This window comes from Epinephelus lanceolatus, chromosome 19 (genome assembly GCF_041903045.1).
Source record: "Epinephelus lanceolatus isolate andai-2023 chromosome 19, ASM4190304v1, whole genome shotgun sequence".
Classification (NCBI taxonomy): domain Eukaryota; kingdom Metazoa; phylum Chordata; class Actinopteri; order Perciformes; family Serranidae; genus Epinephelus; species Epinephelus lanceolatus.
Window position 1 is genome coordinate 16,455,164 of NC_135752.1, and position 24,095 is coordinate 16,479,258.

General features: G+C 40.7%; 1 protein-coding gene across 3 annotated transcripts; it reads left to right on the top strand.

The window, feature by feature from the left end:
- Positions 1–151: 151 nt before the first annotated feature.
- fam78ab (family with sequence similarity 78 member Ab) lies at positions 152–14,731 on the top strand. 3 transcript variants are annotated; one of them, XM_033646238.2, is made up of 3 exons: positions 152–749; positions 1,560–1,863; positions 9,492–14,731. In XM_033646238.2, exons 2-3 carry the CDS (start codon positions 1,601–1,603, stop codon positions 10,015–10,017), a joined length of 789 nt encoding a protein of 262 aa, XP_033502129.1. In that variant the 5' UTR covers positions 152–749; positions 1,560–1,600; the 3' UTR covers positions 10,018–14,731. The 3 variants fall into 3 exon arrangements, with proteins under 3 accessions (XP_033502129.1, XP_033502128.1, XP_033502127.1); XM_033646237.2 differs by having other exon boundaries at positions 158–1,456; XM_033646236.2 differs by lacking the exon at positions 152–749 and having other exon boundaries at positions 1,538–1,863.
- Positions 14,732–24,095: the final 9,364 nt, after the last annotated feature.

A 24,095-nucleotide genomic window follows, 5' to 3' on the forward strand; every position in this document is an offset into this window, starting at 1 on the left:
GTAGCTAATATTATTTGCACGCGCATATGTGTATAACGGGGAAAGGTCGACAGACAAAATGCCACAAAGTATCCTGTTCAACATCACACAGAGGATCATCTCCCGTGAGGTTGTGTGAGGTGAACTATTGAATTATTTATTACTCTGTCTCTCTTTGCGCTGAGCTCGGCTGCGCCTACACTTCCCAGCATGCCTGCATCCCAGAGCGGAAGTGTCGTCTCAAAGATACTTATAAAGCTGCTTCCCAGGCAGCTGAAATAGACCAATGCGTAGCGGGGTGAACCTGCCGTGGCAGCGATGGGACGATCACAGAGAAATGACAGCTTGTGCAGGAATTTAGGCTGAGCTGCATCCCATCGCACACAGGACAGGAGCGCAACTGTCCAACTATGTGACAGCTGACATTTCTCCCTCCCGAGGTCTCATATTTTTATTTATTTTTCTAAAATCCAAGTATGGATCCGGTGAAATGGGTGGTAAAGTTGACCCGGCGGTGTCCTTTGGATGTTGCGGTGCTCCGTCTCTAACTCGCCGATGTCTCAGTGCTTGTTGGAAATGCTACCTCTCTCTGTGGGACGGTGAGATCATTTGCAGCTGTGGGGGAGAAATAACGGGAGCCGGTGTGAAGGAGATAACGGAATTACCTCTCTGACCGAAGAACTGTGTGAGCCGCCGTCCACTCTGAATTCCTCCGGGATCTCACCCTGCTGCTGGAGACACTGGAGACTTTCCAGTCAAATGTTTTATAGGTAGACTTGTTTTTGCATGTTGTTTTTGTCGGCTAAAGATAGATCACAGTTCATGCAACTGCACTGCATGAGCCGTTAATCCGCACATGCATCAAAAACGCTCAGTGTAGCGCTCTGAAATCGGAAAATGACACTTTTTATTGTGAGGAATTGAGGCTATTGCGGATTAAATGACCATAAGGCGGCTCTACATAATGTGAGCGATCACCTCCGAGCTGCCATTAGTCGTTTCTAACTGTCCAGCACAACATTTTTGATTATGATTCATGTCACCAGCTGGACATAGCGCATTAGCCTTTGGATCGTCCACAGATTAGCTGTTATTGAGATAAAGCATCAAACACAAAGAGAATATGACGCCAAGATGTAACAGTAGTAGTTCGTGTTAATTATTCAGCTCATAATTAACCCGCAGCTTTTACGCACAGCTCTCCAATGGATGCATGTTGCCAAAAGGTCAAGTCCTTATGTGATAAAGCGCATTTAGGAGGCAATGACTTGTAACCTGACAGCATGAAAACACCAGTGCACGGATAAAGGAAAGTTATTGTACCTGCGCTTGTTTGATGAAGTTGCGTTTACGCAGCGGAAAGCATGCGCTCTACAGATATGAAGATTCTCTGAGCCTGCTTTTTCCCTTCTTTTCTGAAAGTTTTGCATCAAAGATACATGAGACAGTCTGCTGTAAATAAACTCTTTTTAATCTGGTAAGCTTTTTTGTATTTTATTTTTTATTTTTTTCTAAACATGATGTGGATCGACCTGTGGTGATTTTCTTTGCTGTGTCCATGCGTCTTTTTTCTTCTCCAGACCTCTGGACGTTGTTGTGGATTGTGTTGCTATTTAATGCAATGGGCTGTATCCAGAGTATCAGGTGTAAGCCCAAGAGTTTCCGAGACAGTATCATCGTCCTGGAGGTGAACACTTCCATCGACCCAAACCCCACCAGCATCGACGAGTCATCCAGCGTGGTCCTGCGCTACCGGACACCTCACTTCCGAGCTTATGCCCGGGTCCTGGTGCCGCCAGTAGCCGGTAAAGAGACATGGACCATCGGCTGGATTCAAGCATGTAACCACATGGAGTTCTACAATACGTATGGAAACAAAGGGATGTGAGTATCCTGGGCTCTTATGTATTTATTTAACTGTGTTGTCAGGCTTGTAATGAGTTGAGAGTTGAGATGTAGAAAGAAGAAATATGTCTATAAATATTTCTACATAAAAAAAGTATAAAAAATATACATATCTACATACACACATGCACCCATACATTCATACCATACCTCATACACCTCTACACAACCATGCAGACATTATAACTGCCATAAAAACAAAAATATGCAACAGAACAACCCCCCAAAACTTCCACTATCCGTCTTTTGCTCCATTCAGTTCTGATGAGCATGTGTCGAGCACATCTGGCTGAGACTCGGGGATTAATAAAGGATATTCATTTTGAAATGAACAAAAAGGGAGGATAATGCTTCATCTGTGGAATATTAAACCCCAGTACAGTTCAGATTCAGCTCTATAATTTGCTGCACTCCTGCCACAATTCAGATGATATCATTTAGATCAAGGTTGGACAGGTTACTTTGAAAATGGTTTTAATCACAGTCACTCTTTACCTCATCAGAGCTGGGGTCATTGGTTACAGAAACAAGTTAACATACGGGCTGCAACTAACTTTCAGTGACCATTAATGTGACAATTATTATTATTTTTGATTAACCTATGAATTATTTGGTCTATGAAATGTCAAAAAGGTTTCAGAGGCTGAGGTAACGTCTTCAAATGTCTTTTTTTGTCCAACCAAAAGTCCAAAATCTAGTTTTGCTTGTCAATCACCTGAACAAATCAATCATCAAACTAGCTGCTCATGAATTTTCTGTTGATTGACTTTAAACTCTTGTACATATATTTTATTGGTACCACCCAACTCTGACTGGAACACGAGATCATTTAAGACACTTTTGGAGAAGTGCTTTCGCCCAAAATAGAGAACTACATTAGTAGAATTTTAAGTTTTGAGATCAGACTTCAGTAAAAAATTGCCAATTCAAGTACTTTAGACACTCAAGGCCAAACCCTTAAAATGTCCAGAGGAGAAAAAACAAAAAGAGTAGTTGCCAACCACCAAAACATTTATTTCAATGTCACTGTGAGAGTGTTTGCGTTCCTGTTTTTAGTCTCACAAATAATGATAAAATTATCCTTCAGTGGAAATATTCTGCAGTAGTGAAACTTGTCTGTGGTTGCATCACTTTGAAAATATTACACATTAACATCTGCATGCCGGGAGATAAGTAAGAGATTTATGGAAAAGTAAAATAAATGGACTTGTCTGCGAGTGAACTTTAATGTTCAATCAGTCGCTCAGCTATCTGCAGTGTATGGGCTCGTGGCTGCATGCCTGCGGGCTACAAAGTACTTCAAAATCTGACAGATATGAGAGCAGGACATTGTGATGGAAAATATTTGCTGTGACCTTTCAGATCCCTCCACTTGTCAATATACAGTTAGGTTCTGCAGCAGCGGTTATAAACAGGAGAAAAGTCAGCTTCAAGAAAATAGACTCATGTCGTTTTCTTTTTTGTCAGTGTGAGTGTGTTTGGGCGATGTGTGTGTGGGAGGGATATCAGTACTAATGTTAGACAACTAGCATTCATTCATCTCATATCCTGTAGTGGGCAACCACAAGCTGACTTGTATCCAGAATATGCTTTATCTATAGATACTGCATGCTGCACAGCTAAGATTAGAGACTCAGTCCCCTCCCAGCACCCCAAACTGGGTCCAGCATGTGTGTGTGTGTGTGTGTGTGTGAGAGTGAGAAAGAGACAGTAAACTGCATTTGTATTTACAGTAATTGCCTCTTTCATCCAGGCCTGAATATTTACTCTTTTATCTCGCCGAGTTGTCACGCTCTTTTGTCAAGTTCTTTTGTGTTAGCGATGTACCGTTCATATTAAAGGAGCACAGACACATTCAAAAAAACTCCAATTTTAAAACACAATATAGACAGAAAGCAGCATAGCTCCCCACTTTGAAGCCTGAAGCATAAAATTGGAGACAGTTACTAATTGCCAGCGGCTGCGTCGTCAGAGGAAATTGTTGGCGTTGTACATTTGCAAAAATACAGATACGTTACAGTTTTATGTTTCAGACGTATCATATCAACGTCTCTAAGGTGAAGTAGTTGTCATTAGATGTATGTGAGCTGACATTTTCATTGGGAGACACAGGAGATGGTGGATGGCGTGACATTCTAAGCGAGACGGCGGCCAAGCTGCCACCAAAAGCGGGTGTTTTTGAGTGAGACATTGCACTAACAGTGGCGATTGTGCCGTCAAAAGTGCAATCTTTTCCTTACCACAACCAAAGTGGGGTTTGTGCCTAAATGTAACAACACATTAACTATGTTGAATCGTAAAGAAATGTAACTTTTCAACATATCCACAGTAATAACGTACAAAAGTTACATATCTGTACTGTGCGGAAATGCACAACACCAACATTTATTCTGGTATTTGTTTTTTACTGGGCTCACAGTAGAGGAATCAACAGATAATTATTTAAATAATATTTTAAGATGTAAAAGAATCCTCTAAAAAGGGCTTTAATTCTGAAAATACAAGCATTTTCCAGCTATTAAAGAGCAACAGTAATCAGCACTTTCCTAATGATGTGTGCTTAAAAACATAGCCCAAAAAGTGGGAATGTATTTGTGCCCAAAATGCAGCCAGCAAGTACAAAATTAAGAGAACAACACAGATATACCATATCAACAAAGAGGAACAGTTACCACAAGCTGGAACTAACCAACATGCATGTAACACATACATGTACAGTAAATACAGTGCTTTATATAGTGGTGTTTGAATGCACCCACCCACTAATCCCCTATGTGTGCAGTGTTAACATATTTTTCTACCCATGTAGCTCATAAACCAAAAAAGCTGTTTATATATCATCATATTCCAGTATTGAAGTCATTACGACCACATTAAGGCCACCTATTCTCGATGTTCATTTTTGAAGCCGCTCTTAGGATGCGAGAGATGAGCCCGCTCTCACTGCTGAGTCTCTCATACTAAGTAGTTTCTTTGATGGCAATAAAGCTTCGGCGTGCTGTAATTGAACAGAACAGCTGAGGACGGTAATGTGGATGATTTCTCTGTTGGCTTTGGATGATGTGCTCTGGATTCTGGACACATTCATAGTCTCTCCTCCCTGGTTGTTGCATTCGTCTCTTAGAATAGCTTTACTGAGGTACAGTGTTGTAGGGCTGAGCACATACCCATGTGTGATTACATGTCTCGTGCTGCCCTAAAAATTTAAAGTTGTTAAAAATAGGAACTGTGGCAGAAACTAAACTAAAAAAGAAATTAATATTTATCTGTTGTTTAAGTTTGACATCATTTGATAACAGCATTTATGGCTATAATGTTCCTTAAATAAGGTTAACCCTCGTCATAAACATGTATACTGCACACAACACTTCCTGTTAAAGGAATACTTCACCCTCCAAATGACCATATGTATGTCAATGATTCACCCTGTAAAACTTTGCTTTACTTGCATGCCTCTGGTGAACGAAGAATCCAAAAACTGACAGCAAAACTTATCAAACATCTGTTTACAAACTCTCACACAACTCGTGCAGTATCATCCAAGTTTCATTTATCCAGTGGTTTGCTCAGTACTTCCCAAACCAACAGCCCTTTCTGACAGGTGACTTCATGGTAAATGAAACTTATCTGTTCTCTCTTCAAAGCCAGACTCCATTGACAAAAACAGCAATTTTACCTTAAAGAACAAAGGAGCAGTTGGTCTACCATTGCCTCGATTAGTTAGTCTTATTATGCGATTTTGGTGAATCTGAACTAACTTTAAAACACCACAGTCATACAATAACTCAAACAAATTAACTGACTGAGGCAGCGGTAGAACAGCAGCTCCCGTGTACAGGGATTATAAATGACTGTTTTTTCCAATGGAGTCTGGCTTTGAAGAGAGCATAGATAAGTTTCACTCTCTGTTCAGCTCCCTCTCAGAAATGGCTGTTTGCACAGGAAATACTGACAACACGACTGGATAAATGAAACTTTATTACACAGTGCAAGTTGTGTGAGAGTTTATAAACTGATGTTTTGATATAGTTTTGCTGTTGTTTAAAAAGCAGGTTTCTTGCGGTTTTTGGATTCTTCGTTCACCATGGAGGCATGCAAAAACAAAGTTTTCTTCACAAATTCACTCTAACACAGGGTGAGAAACTGATATATAAATAGTCATTTGTGAGCTACCGTAATTCTTGGTAGAGCACTGTGGTAGTCTACCCAAAAACACAGAGTGCAGGTGGTGAGGCTTGAGCATGCTGTAAATGATTAATTAATTGCATTGGCACCCTCTTTCTTCACCTGTACTCTATAAAATCGACCCAGTCCTCACCACCTGTGACAGGAAGCATCTCCTCGGTGCTTTTATCATGTCTCATAAACACACTTCTGCTACTCCAAACCATCTGCCCGTGACATACAAATGAATGTGGCAGCAAAGTTGTAGAAACAGGAAATGAGCTGTGTTTCCGCATTGTTCAGCAGAGGCATGATTTCTCAATGAAGCTTTCTTCAAACTTCTAATAAGCCTGGTGTTGTTATCAGAGCGAAAGCTTTGAATACTTTTATGTATCACCAATCTGGAGTTGGCAATTTCAGCCTATGAAATCAACTTTTATTAAGAGTTTTGTCAAAAACACATGCATCTTTACAGTATGTTGTAAGACAGCAGACACATTTTGGATGGATTTATTGCTGCTATCATGGTGATGACCTGAATGTGGCTTAAGATGACATTCATTCAGTCAAACCTTTGCTAGGACTTTCAGTATTACAACCACTAAAGCAATAGGTCAGGCATGTCCAAAGTCCAGGCCGGGGGCCAACTGTGGCGTGCAGATGATTTTAAACAGTCCCCTGCTTGTCTTTCAAAATATACTGTATGCAGCACACCACACATCATTGGTTAATCAAGCAAGATCACTTTGTATTTCGTCTGTTCGCGTCACATTGGCAGGACTATCATAGAGTTTACTGACATACTAAGCAGGCATAACTAATGTGTGTTCATAAACAAATGGTAAACAAGCATATGAACAATTACCTTGCTAGCAGCAGACACAGAAAAGTTTCAGTTATCAATTATCTGTTGCTTTGAGCCAACAGTTTAGACTTCTTTGCTGACTTGCTAACTACTTTGCACACACTCTGAGTCCCAACTTGCCGTGTTCAGGTGTTAGAGCTCACACAATATGTGGATATAAATATTTTTTACACAAGCACCCCCTCGGCAGCTGCAGAAGTGCCCTCTGAGCAACAAGCACCCCGATTTAGAATCACTGTGCTAGAGTGCATGCAACATTTACAACAACTGACATGCTCAGGAGTCACAGTGCAAGGCAGTTCAGTATTTTTTTGAGTGAATGGTTTGTAGCATCCCTGCGGTTCTGTCAGACACACACCACTTATTGCAGACCGTTTGGCTGTGAAGACACAAACAGGAAGTGAGCCATATGTCTGCAACGCTTTCCTCACTCATGATCAAAGTTCCTCAGCAGGTAGACAACGCCACTTTGTACCTATGTGCAGTCGACTCTGCTTCATGCACCATTATCGCTTGCTGCCGCAGTGTGTTCTTGCTTTTGATGTGCGGTTATAGATTACTTTTTCACCTGTTTCACAGCAGTTCATGTGCAGGACCAGGTTTCAGTTTGCCTGTTAAACAAAGCAGCATTTAGGCAGTTTAGTGTACTGCTTAAACAGAAGTACCACCTGATGATGTTATGGACAGTACATGTAATGATAAAATTCATCAGCACATGTGCTTGTTAGGCCATATTGTCTGTGCTGGAGATCTATATCAAGCCCTGCTCTCATAAATAATAAACAGGAGACGTTTCCCACTGAGAATCAGATGCAGATATTCAGTTAAAATTATGTCTGACAAAATGGAGAATTGCTGCAAATTTTTTTGGAGGCATGAGTTGAGAAGATTAAGTGATTTTTCATACCAGAAATGTACACACACACACGAACACACACATGCATGCACACACACAAGGGCCAGCTATTATCATGCCTGACATGCTAATCTCACCCCCTGGGTGAATACATAAATCAGAATGTGGGGCCAGGCCAAGCAGGCAGTAAGTCATGTGGCCGGTGATCACACTGTTATCTCCTCTGTCCTGCTGATCCTCGACTTCAGGGAATGAAAGGTAATCTTTTTCCTGCTGCGGGCAGAAAATCCATAGGTGGACAGACCAGAGGTGCCAGGTCACTTAAGCCGTTCAGTGTCGTCTGCTGTGTGTGTCGCTATATTTTATTGTTGTGTTGTATTTTCTCCACCGCAGTTTGAAAATTTGCGGAAAGATCCGACTGTGAGGCTTTGAGTCGACTCCTTGTGTCTGTCATGTTATGTGTTATTGGACCTACAGGGATATCAAGAGGGAGACTTGTCACACTATTGAGATGCAAATTATAAGCTATTTATACAGAGAGGATTAGACAGGAGAAGTTTTTACACGAGGAATCCCTTGCTTTGGTTTAGTGCACTGGCCTACTGTACTTGTGCATGCACACAGTTTTGCTATGTAATTAGGCATAATTAAATTTCACATAAGACATTATATTACCATTAAAGGAAGTGTTTAAATAGAAAATGGCTTGATTGTTGTTTTTTGCTTTTATTTCTTGCCGCCATAAGACTCAGTTGTAGCGATGATGTTGTCCTAACTGAAATACATGATGACTAAACCTATGGTGAAAAGACCAAAGGTGTAATAAGCCGCTATTGTCCTTTAACCACAACAGACATGTAAAGCTACAGTAGGTGACAAAAACGTATTTTTTTTCATAACCGTCATTTTACCGTGACAGTAGTACATGAAGCAGATAATCTGTGAAAAAATGCTCCTCTGCCTCCTCATAGTGCTCTAAATGTCATTTGCGAAAAACTGTCAAACTAGCAGTCCTGATCAAATATGAATTAAGACTGTGTTGCTGCATTGCCTATTTCTCACCTCAAATGTTTTCAGAAACATATTTTAGTGTACTGTTTAGCTGTAAACTCTCTGATTTTACAGCTAAACAGTACACTGAGGTGAGAAATAGGTAATGCAGTAACAGAATTTCAATTTGATCAGCGCTGCATAGTTTGACAGTTGGACCGCTTTTGTTTTTGTTTTTTTAGTATATTTTAGTGTACTTATGAGCTGTAAAATGAGAATATTTGCTCGAGCCAGTGAGCAGTGCTTCGTTTTGGCTCGACTGTTTTCAACATGGTGGGTGGTCACGAACTTTGTCATTTTACAGCTAAACGGTACACTAAAATGTGAGGTGAGAAGAAGGCAATGCAGGAACAGAATCTTGACTCATATGTGATCATTGCTGCCTAGTTTGACAGTTTGACTGCAGTTCAGGAACAATGACTGACATGATTGACAGCTGCTCTTTCTGAAAATGTGATTGTTCAAAGTCTCCCATCATGGGCTAGATCTTCTAAAGCCTAAACAACAGAGCCAAGAGAAGCTGCAGAAGTCTAGTGTTCTTTTAGACCACTTGAATTACAATATGCTCAATTTCTGCCCAATGACGCAAAGCTAAACTGCTTACATGAGCTTCAGTTTCTATGAGCTTAACCTCTGCATAAATCCTCATCTGTAACTCCTTTCAACTTCCAGGTCGAGTTGGGAGCTACCCGACCTGCGTGATGGCAAAATCCAGGCCATCAGTGACTCGGATGGGGTGAACTACCCGTGGTACGGCAACACTACGGAGACCTGCACTGTGGTAGGCCCCACCAAGAAGGACAGCAAGTTCACTGTTAGTATGAATGACAATTTCTACCCCAGCGTGACCTGGGGTGTGCCCGTCAGCGACAGCAACGTGCCTCAGCTTAGCAGCATCCACCGCGACCAGAGCTTTACGACCTGGCTGGTGGCCATTAACCAGGCCACCTCAGAGACACTCGTCCTGCAGACAATCCGCTGGAGGATGCGACTTCACATCCAAGTGGACCCGGAGAAGCCTCTGGGCCACAGAGCTGTTCTGAACGAACCCGTGGCCCAGGAGCAGCCCCAGATCCTGGGCAAGAACGAGTCCATCCCCTCTAACGCCATGGTTAAGCCTAACGCCAATGATGCCCAGGTGCTGATGTGGCGGCCAAAGAATGGCGACCCCGTGGTTGTCATCCCACCCAAATACTGACCTGTTTCACTGACCAGACTGGCCTTGGATACCTTAACAGTATCATCTCTTATTTGTTGTCTTTCTTATGTTCCCACTCGTCACCAGCTCTCACTGCTTTAACCCTTTCCTGTCTTTTTTTTGTTGTTTTTTTGCCTCTACGTTCTTCTCTCTTACATTTTGAAAAAGACTGACGGAGAGAAAAACAGGCAGAGACAGACGAAACCAGCTCTGAGAAAAAGACCAGCTGTTGCTCTGAGGTGGGGGATTGAACACACTTTCAAAACTGGAGCGAACAAACTGTAACCATTCTACCTTCAAACTGGGTCGGGTCGCACTGTGCTAAATGAAATCATTGCAAACATGAAAAACGAGAATTACTTGGTTTTTTATTTCAGTTTTATATTGTGGCTGTTCGGGCCATGTGATATGGGGTTTGTGAGCGTGGGTGGATTGAAGTATTTTACATGACCATGTCTGTGCACGGGCTACAAACATGGATATGCACAAACCTTGTGTATGAATACCAGTTGTGTTTTTATTTATGGGCTGGGAGAGAGTGCATTTAATTGTGTTTGTTGTTGTTGCATCGGGTGACATGCTAGATTTTAGTACTTTTTTTAAAAGCAACATGCAAGACATTCAATCCATGCTGCCTTAAGTTTACATCGCTTTTCACTGCAAATTTTTAGCCTTAAACCAAGTGCAATGCAGTATTTTGCTCATTTGTCCCGTCTCTTCCAGACTGTTGGTGCTGGTATGTGTGGGTTTAGGACAGGAAGGACACCACAGAAGAAGACCCGGCTTCTTTTATGTTATGTTAAAGTTACCTGACAAATGTATTGTCTCACGAGTACAACCAGCATTATGCGTAGACAGTTATACAACCAATCTAACTAGCTGTGTTTCAAGTGCATTATGCAACCGAAAAGATGCTCTGTGCTGATACAGAATACACCAGTGAAGCCAACACTTGTCGATAGCACTCAACGAAATAACGTGCAATAACAATCTGAGCAAAAAGTACTCAGAAGCGCTCCTCAGCTACCCTCATTTCATTCACTTTATTCTGTTTAGAGGCAGTTGTAGCATTCAACAGAACAAGTTTTCCTTTATCACTCCATCTCAGGGCCCCTGTTTCACTTCCTTCCCTTCTTTCATCCATCCTGTCTGGCCTTCTCTTTCTCACCGCAGTGAGTGACTAAGTGTTTGCATTGCTCACATTGAACAATCAATACTTTGATTAATACGCAGCCACAGACAGGGGAAATAATTTTTAATAACAGGAGAGTAAACAGCAGGATCTCTGCTGCGCTGTCAATCCTGACAATCTTAATCACATTGTATTCATTATTGTTGCCTTCCTTTAAATCAATAGCATCCCTTTTCTTTCTGTAATATTAAAGTCAAAACATGCCTCTCATGTTACGTGTTTTTGTCCCTCTTCTGCAGTCATCTGCTATCTTCATCCACACCAGTGTTCTTCCTCCCCCTCTGCCTTCCCCCTCTTCTTTCTCTCATTTTTTATCTGTTGTCGAGGCTGAAAAGCAGAGCAGGAGGCATGCAAGTTTGATCCTGACTGCACGGTTGGCATATAGATGACCCACTTCTCTGCCCTGCCAGTTGTAGCTCTTGCTGCAGGAACGTGGGGTTTGCCTCCCTTTATTTCACCGCCGGCAAGTGTAAGACACAAACACACGCATACACAAACAGCTATGGTCAGCTAAATACCAACATTAGACGAGATGATGCTGGTTAAGCTTTTAATCTTTGAGAGGGGCTGAGTTAAAACTCTTAAAAGCAGAGAGAAAGGCTGAATTTGGCATCATGGGAAGCCAAAATATTTATATACGCATACTTTTTTAAGAGTCTGTTAATGAGCTCTGTGAGAGTTTGTTCTGTTGAAGGGCCGTTTTTCACTTTCAGATGTTAGAAACATCTTGCAAGCTCAGTGTGCTCTCCAAGTTCCTGCGTTTTGCCTCCAACCAAAGAAATAATTTGCATGCAAGCCTGATCTGCTCCTGTATTTCACAAAGATCAGTAAGCTTTTGCTGTTTCAGTGTATAAGCGTTTCCTTACTATCAACTGTACAATGAATTTTATCCAAAATACCCACATTTTGAAACATCTTTTTTAGAATATTCTGTCCATTTAACTTTTTAAATGAGTTTTTTTGATTTAACTGATACTTCTACCTAGACTGTATAGGAATAGTTTGACACTTTGAGAAATACGCTTATTTGCTTTCATGCCGAGAATCAGATGACATGATCGATACCACTCTCATGTGTGTACACAATACGAAGCTACAACCTATTAGCTTAGCTTAGCAAGCCTGGAAAGAGCCTGGATTTGTCCAAAGATACCAAAAACACCTACCAGCACCTCTAAAGCTCACCTGGTAACACATTATATCTCGTTTGTTTGATCTGTAAGAAACAAAAGTGTAAAAATGACAAGTTGTGGCTTGATCAGGGTGTTTCCAGTCTTCATGCTAAGCTAAGCTAACCGTCTCCTGGTTGTAGCTTCGTATTTAGCGTATACCAGAGCGATATCAATCTTCTCATCTAACTCTCGGCAAGAAAGCAAGTATTTCCAAAAATGTTGAGATATTCCTTTAACTGTGACTCAAATAGTTTCAATGTACAAGCTTACATTCTCTGCAGAGCACCATGTGGATCAATGCGGTACAAGTCAAATGATATCTAGCTGAACCAGAGCTCAAACATCAATTCACGATGTCCATCTCTTGCCACCAGCTACACTGCTTTATAGCCACATTTTAAGCCCACACATGGCTTCATATAGACACTCCTGCTCAGCTCGGTTCATGCATACCCGCGACAGCCTCAGCTTCAGGCTGGGTCGTAGGGTGCTGCGGTGAAGGGAGAGGAGAAGCAAAAGGCTATTGGGGGACTGCTGTCATAATTAGATCTGCTGTGACACACTTACATGCCCTAGATGGACTGAACTGTGCCGAGTCGTGCCATGCAACGCGAGGGCCAGCTAGAGTCATGGCTGAGGTTTAAGTGAGGTCAAATAGCAAAGGTCAGGGTCAAAGTGTTTGTGCACTGGGAGCCGTCAAAGTCCCAAAATGTCCCGCAGACAGGCGAGCAGCCACGAGGGAATGAATACGAAGGGTGACAACAAATTGAATCCATTCAGACATTAAAGCCAGCTTAAAATAACAGTGACATTTACCACGCGCAACTTGGATGTCAACCACAAGTTAATTTAATTTGTGGTTTGTTTTGAACGTGGTGACCTTTCACCTTACGTAGTATTTGTAGCTGCCTCGTAATGTCTTGAGATGACCTGTAGACTCACTGGGTAGTGCTCAACCTGGAGTACATGTAATGTGATTAAAATTTGACACGCAGAGTGTCCCACACTCACAACATGTGTGTGTGTTAATGTGAGTGTGTGTGTGTGTCTTAAATCCCATTTGAGGGATTTAGGCAGGATGAGGAGTTTCACTGATGTGCTTCCGTTGTTGTTGAGTCATGATTCTTTCTTTCTCTGGCTCTCTCACACAAACACAGTTCAGGGAAGGTTATGTCCTTGTCATAAAACAGGGACAGAGCTTGCCCTCTCTCTCACACACACATACACAGACACAAACACCCTGAGGGGAAAGGAGCAGGCCTGGCGTGGTATCTGATTGTCACAGCAGTGTCACATTGGCAGCGAGAACTAATTTATCAGCCCGGCACGTGGACCGTCTGAAGACATGCACATGCTGCAAAGCCATATGCACAAAACACACCTGTTTGCTAATAAACAAGAAGTGAAACATGTGTTGTGTAACATGAAAAAGAAATGAGGTCTTTGAGTGGGTGCCTGTCAGCTGTCAACAGCATTTTATGTTATATCATAGGATAAGGATTTTAATCGTCTTCTGTGTGTGTGTGTGTGTCTGGATCTGTTAAAGATGTGTTAATGATGTGTATTTTATGTTCACACAACAGAAGAACTTCATATATGCTTTATGTGCTTCCTTAACTACGCCACAGAAAAACAAAACCGCTCAGTTCGTTTGCTGTATGGAGGGCAAAAGGTGCCAAAATTGGACAAAGCCAAAACTATGCAGTAGTAACTTGTGAAATCTAAAACTTCCTGGCACTTAATAACAGGCCTGTTTTAAGTTGTTGTTATTTCCAGAGAAACATCACAAATGCAAAATGTAGCCACGTGAAAGATTATTTGTTGTAGTGTTTTCTGCTTGTAAGGCCGTGCCAAGTGAACAAAAGCCTCCTCTCCTAAACCCACACCATCACTTCTGAGGGCTGCTAACCTTTGCTTCAGATCCTGATGTAGTTATCCCAAGTTATCCCATCCCAACATCCCAACTTCACACTCAGGACCACCTGCCTTCATTTTCCTAGCTTTCACTTTTGTTTCTATCCCATGAAAATTCATCTCGCTGTTCTCCTGACTTCAACAATGAAAGCATCATGGTTTAAACACAACCCTAAATGTAGCACATACAGGAATTTGAACGACTATCTGTGTTTCTCATTCTGTTTGGTTTGATTTCTGGAAATGCGGCACTGAAATAGTCAAATCAGTTTGTGTTCCTTTGTTCAGCTTTGACTTCTACACCAATACTTGAAAATGGGTCAGTTCTGGCAAATATTTAAAACTGTGAAAATGCACAACACTGGGGAAACAAACCCTGAAAAAAATATATATAAAAAAGGTCTTTTTCATGAATGAATAAAATGTACAAATATTATCTGTTGTCTTTCCGTTTCTTTTTAGCATAGAGCTGGAGACGTATTTTTCTACTTGCTGTCTTCCTTAATGCTAATTATACTGCATTAATCTACTACTTTCATCCATACATGTGTCACTTCAGGGTGGTTTCCTTTCCAAACATGTCGGGCTGTGTGTTCATTCACTGCACAAATCAAAAAACCAGATATCCTCTGAGCTGACAGAAAGAAACATAGTCTTGAGAGCTGAACTGAAAAATCTTGAAAGCCTGCACGCGTACGAACAAACCCCGAGGCTGCACATACATGGCTGAGCACATGATGTAATGTAGCTTTGGCCAGTCAAAAGGTTTCTGCAGCATCGCAAAGGATGTTACTGCTCTATATAAGTCTGTTTTGTTGACTGCGGTGATTAAAAGCAATGAAAGGAGATACAGTAAAGAAAGGAAATATAATAGAGTGGAAGAATGAGATATTATCTGTGGAGATCCTTTAGAGTCATATGGTCAGGGACTATATACATACAGCTGACGAATAAACCAAAGGTGCAACATGAATCAATGAAGGAAGAACTTCAATTTTCAACTAATTGTATATTGAGAAAGATAACAAATAAAGGAGTTTCCATTCTTTTTTTGAGGCTTAATTTGTCAGCCTTCTTACCCTTTACTAGATAGGACACAAAGACATGAAAGGGGAGAGACAGAGAGGGAACTACATGCAACAAAAGGCTGCAAGTCAGATGCAAACCGGCTGCTGCAAAGGACTCAGCCTACATGGAGCGCACAATCTACCACGTGAGCTACCAGGGCGCCCCAGGAAATTCACATTCTACATATAATGCTATGGTCCATTTACCTCAGAGATCTGAAGCTGGAGCTGGGAATGATGTCACACTTGTATTGACTGTGCTCCAATACAAGACAGAAAATCAAGATGTTGTTGGCAACACCAGTTCTAGCCAAGCTAGCCACTGTTAGCAATATCAGTTGATAACATCAAATTACGTTGTATTTTGTGCATATAAACACCATAGTAGCTTGTACACAGACAGAAGATGGACAAGACTGTGTTTAAGACTGTTTTAATGAGACAAAAATAAGATAGAAATGCTAATAAACAGTATATTACTGCAGCTTTCACTACTGTTGATGTGAGAAGCAGCCATCTTGGATTTTGAGGTTGGGGTTGGCAAGGTTCCTGTGACTTTCTGGGTCAAAAATTCAACTTCCAGGGGTGTTCCAGTTAAATTTCGGATTGGGAACTCTGAAGTCTAACTTCCAAGTTCAAATGGAGCAAACCATAATGCTCAAAACTGTGATGACTAAATGATGTATCTGTAGTAAAGTTGGGTTAAATTCAATCTTTGGTGGTTGGATTTGTTGTAAAAGTAAAGAAATGATTGGCATGCGAGGTGTCAGCTTTCGGATTAAAGATAAACCACCCAAGTATTGTACACTACTGCCTTTATAGCCAGGATGAAAGCTGGTATACAGAAATACTCCAGTGTCTGTTACTGTATGTGCACACCAAGAGCTTCAAAAGCTGCAAAGGCGACTGATTCAATTCATTTTCAATGGGCACCAGCGACCACGGCTGCAAAGCGTCTGCGTTTTGGCGACCAGAGCGTCAGATGAAAGTTGGGGAGTCATGAACTTAATGCAAATTAGCTATGATGCATTTCGGCTGCAAATGACCAACCAATCAAAAATGAGATGTCCATCGCTTGTGTGGAACCCAGAGAACATCCTCGGAAACTTTAGTTCCTACCAAACATTTGTTCCTGCTTCAAAATGAGAGAGAAGCTAATTACTGCTGTGGCTGGACACAGAGTCCTTTATGATTCGTGCCTGTTTATATATAGGGACTGAAATCAAAAGGAGCAGGCATGGTAGTTGGTTTGCCTGGTGAGTTGATATTAAGAAAGAATTTTTTAAACTAGGGGCGAATACATCCATGCTAATATAACGCCTAACCTCCCTTGTTTCATGTGATGAATTTCTTTACTCATGTAGTCTAGTTTTGGGGCTGGGTAGCCGGCAAAGGCGCTGTGCTCCAGCCAGTAACCTGTTTTGTGGCTCCTTTAAATTGACAAGCACGATTGAACATTCGAATGTATGACGTCATGAACGACTTGAGCTGCCAAAAATATTTTGGACAGCGGCGCTGCTTGGGTGACCTTGGCTGCGTTGCAGCTCTTGGTGTGCACGTACAGTTAAGGTGTGGAGAATGTTGACTCCTCTACCAGTCATGAAGTGACTTTTCTATTACCTCTCCTCTATGTCTCATCATTGACTCCTTTACTTCTCATTCATACTTTGCTTTCACTTACACTTTTAGCTATATTGCTATTTAAAAGACAAGGATGGCAATATTCTGTATTTTTATTATTGGCAAAAATAATCCCTTGACAAGACCAATACTTTCTGATTCCCTACCCTGTCTGTGGCAAGTAAATGTTTAAAAACTGCACACAAATATTTCATTTCATTTTCAAAAAAGGCTCAGTAATGCCCATAAACAGCTGGGCATTGTAGTTTTTAGCAAACATTACTTAAAAAGGAGTAAACAGTGCAAAATTTGGGGGGACTATTTTCTGCTGCGAATTAATACACATTTTGTGTGCTAGTGAGTATTTACAATGTATGAGATTGAAATAAAATAAACTACAGTGCCCATGTTTGTCGTAGTGAAGAAAAATATCACCCAGAGCAAAAGTGTGGCTCACTGATGTTTTTTAATAGATTTTGGAGAACAATGGAGGTCTATGGCAGAGAGGAGTAATCTCTATTAGGCTTTAACAAAACAGGCAATAATTGTTAGTAGGGTCAGTTTATTGTTGCTTTTACTCTGTTTCTGGGATTCATTTTATTACAATAAGAAAAATACATAATATCTCTGGCCTTATTATTCCATATATTCCACTGTTTATGTGAACAACCCCCCATTTATCATACTTCTAGTTATACCCTTCTCTTTAAAAGGGATATGAAGGATATCAAAAAGGATACTTGACTTAAATTCTGAACATCAGAGCTACGTTATATAAGATGAGGCACAACTGAGCAGTGACTAACTCTTAGCGCCTTCGTAAACTCCACCAACACACAATCATTAGGTCAAATGAATCAAAATTTATGAGTCTGAATGAAGTCATTGAAATGCAAGAGAGAACATAGGTATGCTGAGCAGCCGTCATCACTGTTTCCACCCCGTCTTCACTGCACCTCTGTTATAACTCTCAGAGGACTGCAAAGTGCTCTATTGGGTTGTTTAATTTTCAGGTTATCGCTTGGTATATAATATTACCACATTAGACACGTAGGTAGGGGCTTTAATTTAATCTTTAGTCTACGGCATAAGCAGGGAGCTTATATTGTCCCTTTCCGTACAGGCTGAGATACGGAGAACAGTGACTCACAAATCTTAAGACAAGTTTGGGATTTAGCCACTGGTGGCTTTAATGAGAAGTGTGGAAAGTCTGAGAAGACTGAGGAGCTGATAAGGTAAATATACTCAAATACTTGGATTTAACGGCTGGTTTACTAAGAAATTATTGATCCTATACACCAAATGCAATGGTATAGCAGAAGCTTGTGTATGTGTACATGGAGTTGGACCCAGTTCCAGACCTGCAGCCTCTCCTGTGTGTGCTATCCTTGTTACATTCCTGAGCTGTACATGCACAGCTATATTTACTTCACTCAGAGTCTGTCAGTATGTTGCAGAGTCTCCTCACATACATCCACCTGTCACTATTTGTAATACCGAATAATCACTGCGCCACTGTATCTTTGGCACCAGACATTACTATTAATACTCCTGCAGAGACGGTGTTAGAGTTGCAAGAGCCCTCCATCATTCTTTGTGATGTCTGGGACAATACCGGGGCTTATTAGCTACTGATCCACAGAAATATCTTGGTGCTGCTTTTAGACGACCTCCATCTTTACCAGGTCTGACCTCTGTGTAAATTTTTAGTTTGCTTGGAGCAGGACTTAGGTTACACTTGTCATTTCACCTCTTTGATTTTTAAAGTTGCAAATGTGAAAAGCTGTTGACATATTTGTGCAGATGTATAAATATCTGCAAATGTTTAATCTATCAGTGAAAAATGGGAATAATAATGTCTGATGGAACGTATGGCTTCTGACCATTTTCTGCAGATTTCAATTTGGTATGCAGTGTCAGCAAAGACCAGTAATGAAAACTTTCTGAAGACACATTGTCAGAGGCCACAAACTGCACCGTGTTCAGATCCCTGTGTGCTTCCAAGGATGTAATATCCTGTTTGGCGCGTCGGATTCTCCGTCAACACAAACAGCACGAATAATTAGAGGGAGAGACAATGACAGCTTTCTATTAAGTGACATATTTTCCACCAGTCACAAGATTTGAGGTCCCTGTTGATAGCATCAGTCACAGGGCTTCTGCACGGCTCTTGTTGAGTTGTTAGGGCCTCTTTAGTGCCGCATAAAAAGCAACTTAATATCCATTTTATTATTATATCAGTCACAGAATAAAAACATGATGCTCGCATCATTTGTTTTTAGTGCCTCCCAGCAGTATGTAAAAATAATTCTTAATGATATCGTGAATTAACACAACCTATACTCATATAAGTAGCAGAAAATGGGTTTTCCTTACTTGACATTCATCCATTATGGAATAAAGAGCTTCATAGCGACTGCAGTTGGCAGTAGTGACAGTGTTTGCTGCAGGTCTGATGGTGCTGACTGAAACTCAACAAAAGGGATTTAACAGCCTCCTGCAAACACACTGTCGCAGCAATCCCACTTTTAGTTAAAGGAGTATTTCACCTGCTAAATGAGCATTTGTAAATCATATAGTGATGCTGTGTTACCTTGAATTTGTGAAGAAAACTGTTCTTTTTTATGCACGCCTCCATGGAAAACGATGAACATATTGATTTACTGTATTGAGGAATGCTTTAACAACAGGAAAACTATATAAAGCATCCGTTTACAGACTCTCATACAGCTCATGCAGTATAATCCAAGTCTTGTGTGCTCAGTACTTCCCAAACACATGCATTTTTGTGAAAAAAGCCTAGTATTGGAGAGCACAGGTAAGTTTTATTATTAAGTTTAGTTTCACAAAGGGTTAATGCATGTGTTTGGGAAGCACCGGGGCTACAGCTGGATAAATGTCACTCATGCCCGGGCCACACTGAGCAGTGTGAGCACCGTGGGACCTCTTGTATTTTTTTTTTGCACTCATGTTAACAGGTTAGAGCAGCCTCATTGCCCACGTGAGTAGTGCTGCTCTAGCTTGGCTGCTGCTCAGCTGCAAAACATCTAGAGATTTTGAGTCTTGCCTATATTTGCCATGTTACATGCACGTTTTTTTTTTTGTTTTTTTTAGCAAAAATTAATTAATGAAGGTGAACATTTTGACAATTATATTGACATTGTACCACCTTTCACTAAAGTTTCAATGTATTTATCGATTACAGACATAAAAAAAATGTAAATATTAATTTTTAACTCAACACTTCCTGTTTATATTTCAAAATAAAACCCTCTTACAGTGTTTCTGTGGACAGAATCCCTTGAATAAATTAGTGGAGTACGGACTTTAAATTGTGGAAATATAATATACATGGCAAAGACGCTGCAGTTCAGCAAGGTGGCCGTCATGCACTGCTCATACGGACAGTGTGGCCCAGGTGTTACATAATACTGCACCAGTTTTGAGAGAGTTTGTAAATGGATGTTTTGATATAATAATATTAAACTTTGTTTATATAGCATTTTCAAAACACAGTTACAAAGTGCTTTATGAGACAAATAAAATAGTGCACACCATCAAGATAAAAACAGCAATAAAAACATTGAACATAGGCTTAAGATCAGATAAATCAGAGTGTGCAGAGGAGTGTTTAAATGAAGACAATGAGTTTGCCAACCTAAGTTCCTTGGGTAAGGAGCTTCATAGATGTGGAGCTCCAACAGAAAATGCCCTGTTTCCTTTTGTAACGAGGCGGGCTGTAGGAACAGTTAGGAGGGCCCTACCTGAGGAGCGCAGGCAGCAGCTGGGCTCATAGGGCGTAAGTAAATCTATAATGTATGTTGGAGCAAGGCTATGTTTTGCTGTTGTTTTGCTTTAATACACAATAACACATATAACTGAGATACTGGCTACAGCTGTGGCAGGCAGGAGAAAAATAATTAAGACTTTTGTGAATTAAACTGATGACTTTTTAATACCTTTTGTGACATTTTTCCAGGGAACGGAATTCAATGTGTTTAAAGACTCTTCAAGGCCTGCTGAAACCCTGCAGACATTATGTCATTTTTAATTTGAAGTAGATAAATCAGTGCTGCACTGAAGCCAGACACACACTGCAACCCCTACAGTTATATAAGAGACTGGTGTTTGAACAACATGTACACCAGGACTACATCTGGACCGTCAGAGGACAACAACTGCTTACTATACAGTACAGTGCAATTTTCCAATCAAATTAATGGTAGCCATTAAACACTGAGCATCCCACGAGCTGCAACAAGGGTACTTATAGGCAAACTTTAATTGCCATCAGTGTAATTATAGCATGTGATGTAGTTGGATGCTACACCTCCCACACTCTGCCAAGCCTGTTGTAATAAACTCAGACATCACAAGCAGCTCCTGAGGGGGAAGCATCGAGATCCTTTTCACGGTTATATTATAAAACTACTTTATGAGAAGTTAAACTGAACACCTCATCTGACCCTGCCTGCCTTGTCCATAATTATTTTATCTGAATATTAATACCTTCACCCATATTTATAAAACATAAGACTTTGATTTCATAGCTACTTTAATGTCTCTCTCTGCACGGTTGCACCACTTACAAAGCTTACAAAAGGTGGGGAATATCCAGCGGGATGAGGACAGGTTTAAAATAGGTGGAAAAAAAAAGGCAGATAGAGTGTCATTATTTTCAATTCCAATTACAGACTCATTTCACTTAGGCCGCATTGATCATTCTGTACAGCTGTGTGTTATTGCAGTGTTGTCCCCAGCGATGATGTGCTGCCATGTGGTGATATATGCTCACGTGTCTTTTTTGGCTGATAAACCCTCTCCCTTTAAGTGGTTTTCTGAGTGCTGAGAATTCTCAAAAACATCCAAACATTTCATTATGACGGATGGCAGCAAGGACAAAGTGTGAAACATTCTTCAATGCCATTTTGCTTAAACAAAATTTATGAGTGCCGACTGTCATGTCTGGTCATTCCACACCGCTGTGCGATGTGTAGCACCTCCATATATCAACAACAAGCTGTGCTGCCTTTTAAAAAAGTGCACTGAGTTCTAGTCGAGTCCCTTGTTAAGATCATTTTTGGTGCCATTTTCTAGCACCTTTTATGAAGGGTAGTAATTAATGGTTAATAAATTATTTAGTAATGCTTTATAGATCAGTCAGTTGTAAGCGTTAATAAGTCTTTATAATTAATTGGCTTGAGTATATTGTGATGAGTAGCATGAATATATGTCTGTATTGTTACCATGGAAACTGTGTGGACCCCAGGAAGAATAGCTGCTGCGCTACAAATGGTGAGCTTCAAAAAGTCTGCATTAGCTAATGACTTGCATTTTATGTCTGTTATTTATACACAATTTAAATAAAGCAATAAAATAATATTTCCACTAAGCCAGCAGTAATTAAATTAATACGTCTTTCCTCAGATTGCTCAAATATACCACAAAACAGAAACAATACATTATCTGTTGTTGGGGATTTAGTAAGGACACTGTTATATCTTGCTGTTTGGCAGAGGCTGACGCTACACTGTGAATAATTTCCGAGTGCTTGCTAACTGAGCTAAAGCCAAGAAACAATAAGAGATTGGATCAGTGACTGTGTTGGCTGGCATGCTCTGGCATTATCCGCAATCAAACATGTTTGGATGTAATTAATGTATAAGCTTAGCGAGCACATGGCCCGTGAATCCTATGCTTATCCTCTTTGACCAATCAGAAAGAAAGCTATTGGTTGCTGGGAGTTTGGCCACATGTCTGTTCAAACAAACATACTATAAAGATAATGACAATGGGCTCTTAATCTGTGTGCATCTGTGTTACACATTCAGTAAATCTTATTCACATTAAGTATGACACTAATAGACAAGAGAGCTGTGCGACACACAAAAAGGTAAAAGCTCCCACTGTGTGTGAGTCCTTTGCAACATCTCATCTGCAGACCGATTTTATTGATGACCAAAAACGGGAAAAAGGGAATAATTTTGGGGGTGGATATGGATTTAGTTAATTTATGTACCCTAAATTTGGGCAGTACAACACATCTGCTGACACCAGCAGTGTTTATTATACATTCAAATGCAAGATGCTTGCTTGATGAAAAGGGGAAAGTCCTAGATTCAGCAAATAAGAGAATGAACTACTCTAAGTGTTGACTGAGATTCAAGAGCTCAAACTGAAATACTCCCAGAGGCATATTGATGAAATGAAAGTCTTCTACGGATGATATCAAAACTGCTGCAATCAAATTATACTTTAAGAGGTTGGATAAAATAACAACATATTTACTGTTGGGATCAGTTCTGACAAAGTTGATGAAACCTGTATGATGACTGAGACCTTATGGTCAAGCTCAAAGTAGATGCCGCTGCTGTAGAAATGGGGAATGCTCACCTGAGTGGGAAATTTAGAGGCAATGCTGGGAAGTCAGCTGTGCCTCAGCTCTTAAACCTAAAAACAAAAACAGCTTCTGTGACCAAAGCTACACTTAAAGGTAGATGAATCTTAAAAGTTAAGTGGTTTCCATGGCCTTTTAAATTAATCTTAATCTGTTGCTGCATTTTTTAAAACACATCTCTCACCTATATCCAGGTGCTGCCTCAATGTGACAAAATGGACTACAACTACCAAGAAGAACGGCAATGGGCTACGATCAACCTCGCACACAAACTAGCAAACAAACGCTCACCTGACACAATCAAGCAGCTCTGGTCTCCCACACATGCAGCGCAGCGCTGTATTGCATGTGTGCCACTGCGGTCATTTAATTCATCTCACAGACTGATTTAGTCTAGCACGTGCAACATATATACTGATGTCACACTGTAGACTAATTAACAGACAGATTAAACAGAGGAGCAGCTCTGTGTCTCTCTGTTTGGTGCTGGAGAACTTGTGATTGAGTGAGTGAGTGGGGCAGAGCTGTGCAGAGTGAGAAAGGAGCGATGCACACTGACTAGGCTTTTCAGGAGAACAGCATTATTTCGCAACTTGACCCTATATCAATGTTAACAGTGTTGTCTTAATCTATATCTTGCTTGAAAATATATAAATATATCATACATTGTCCTGATATCGCCCAGCCTTATGATGACATCAGCAGATAGTTCAGAT

What these genes read in the sequence shown, in the direction of transcription:
- fam78ab (XM_033646236.2), top strand. Translation starts at nt 1,538, where the DNA reads ATGCGTCTTTTTTCTTCTCCAGACCTCTGGACGTTGTTGTGGATTGTG. An exon ending in ACGTATGGAAACAAAGGGAT is followed by an intron (nt 1,864 to 9,491) that starts GTGAGTATCCTG and finishes TTCAACTTCCAG; the next exon opens with GTCGAGTTGGGAGCTACCCG.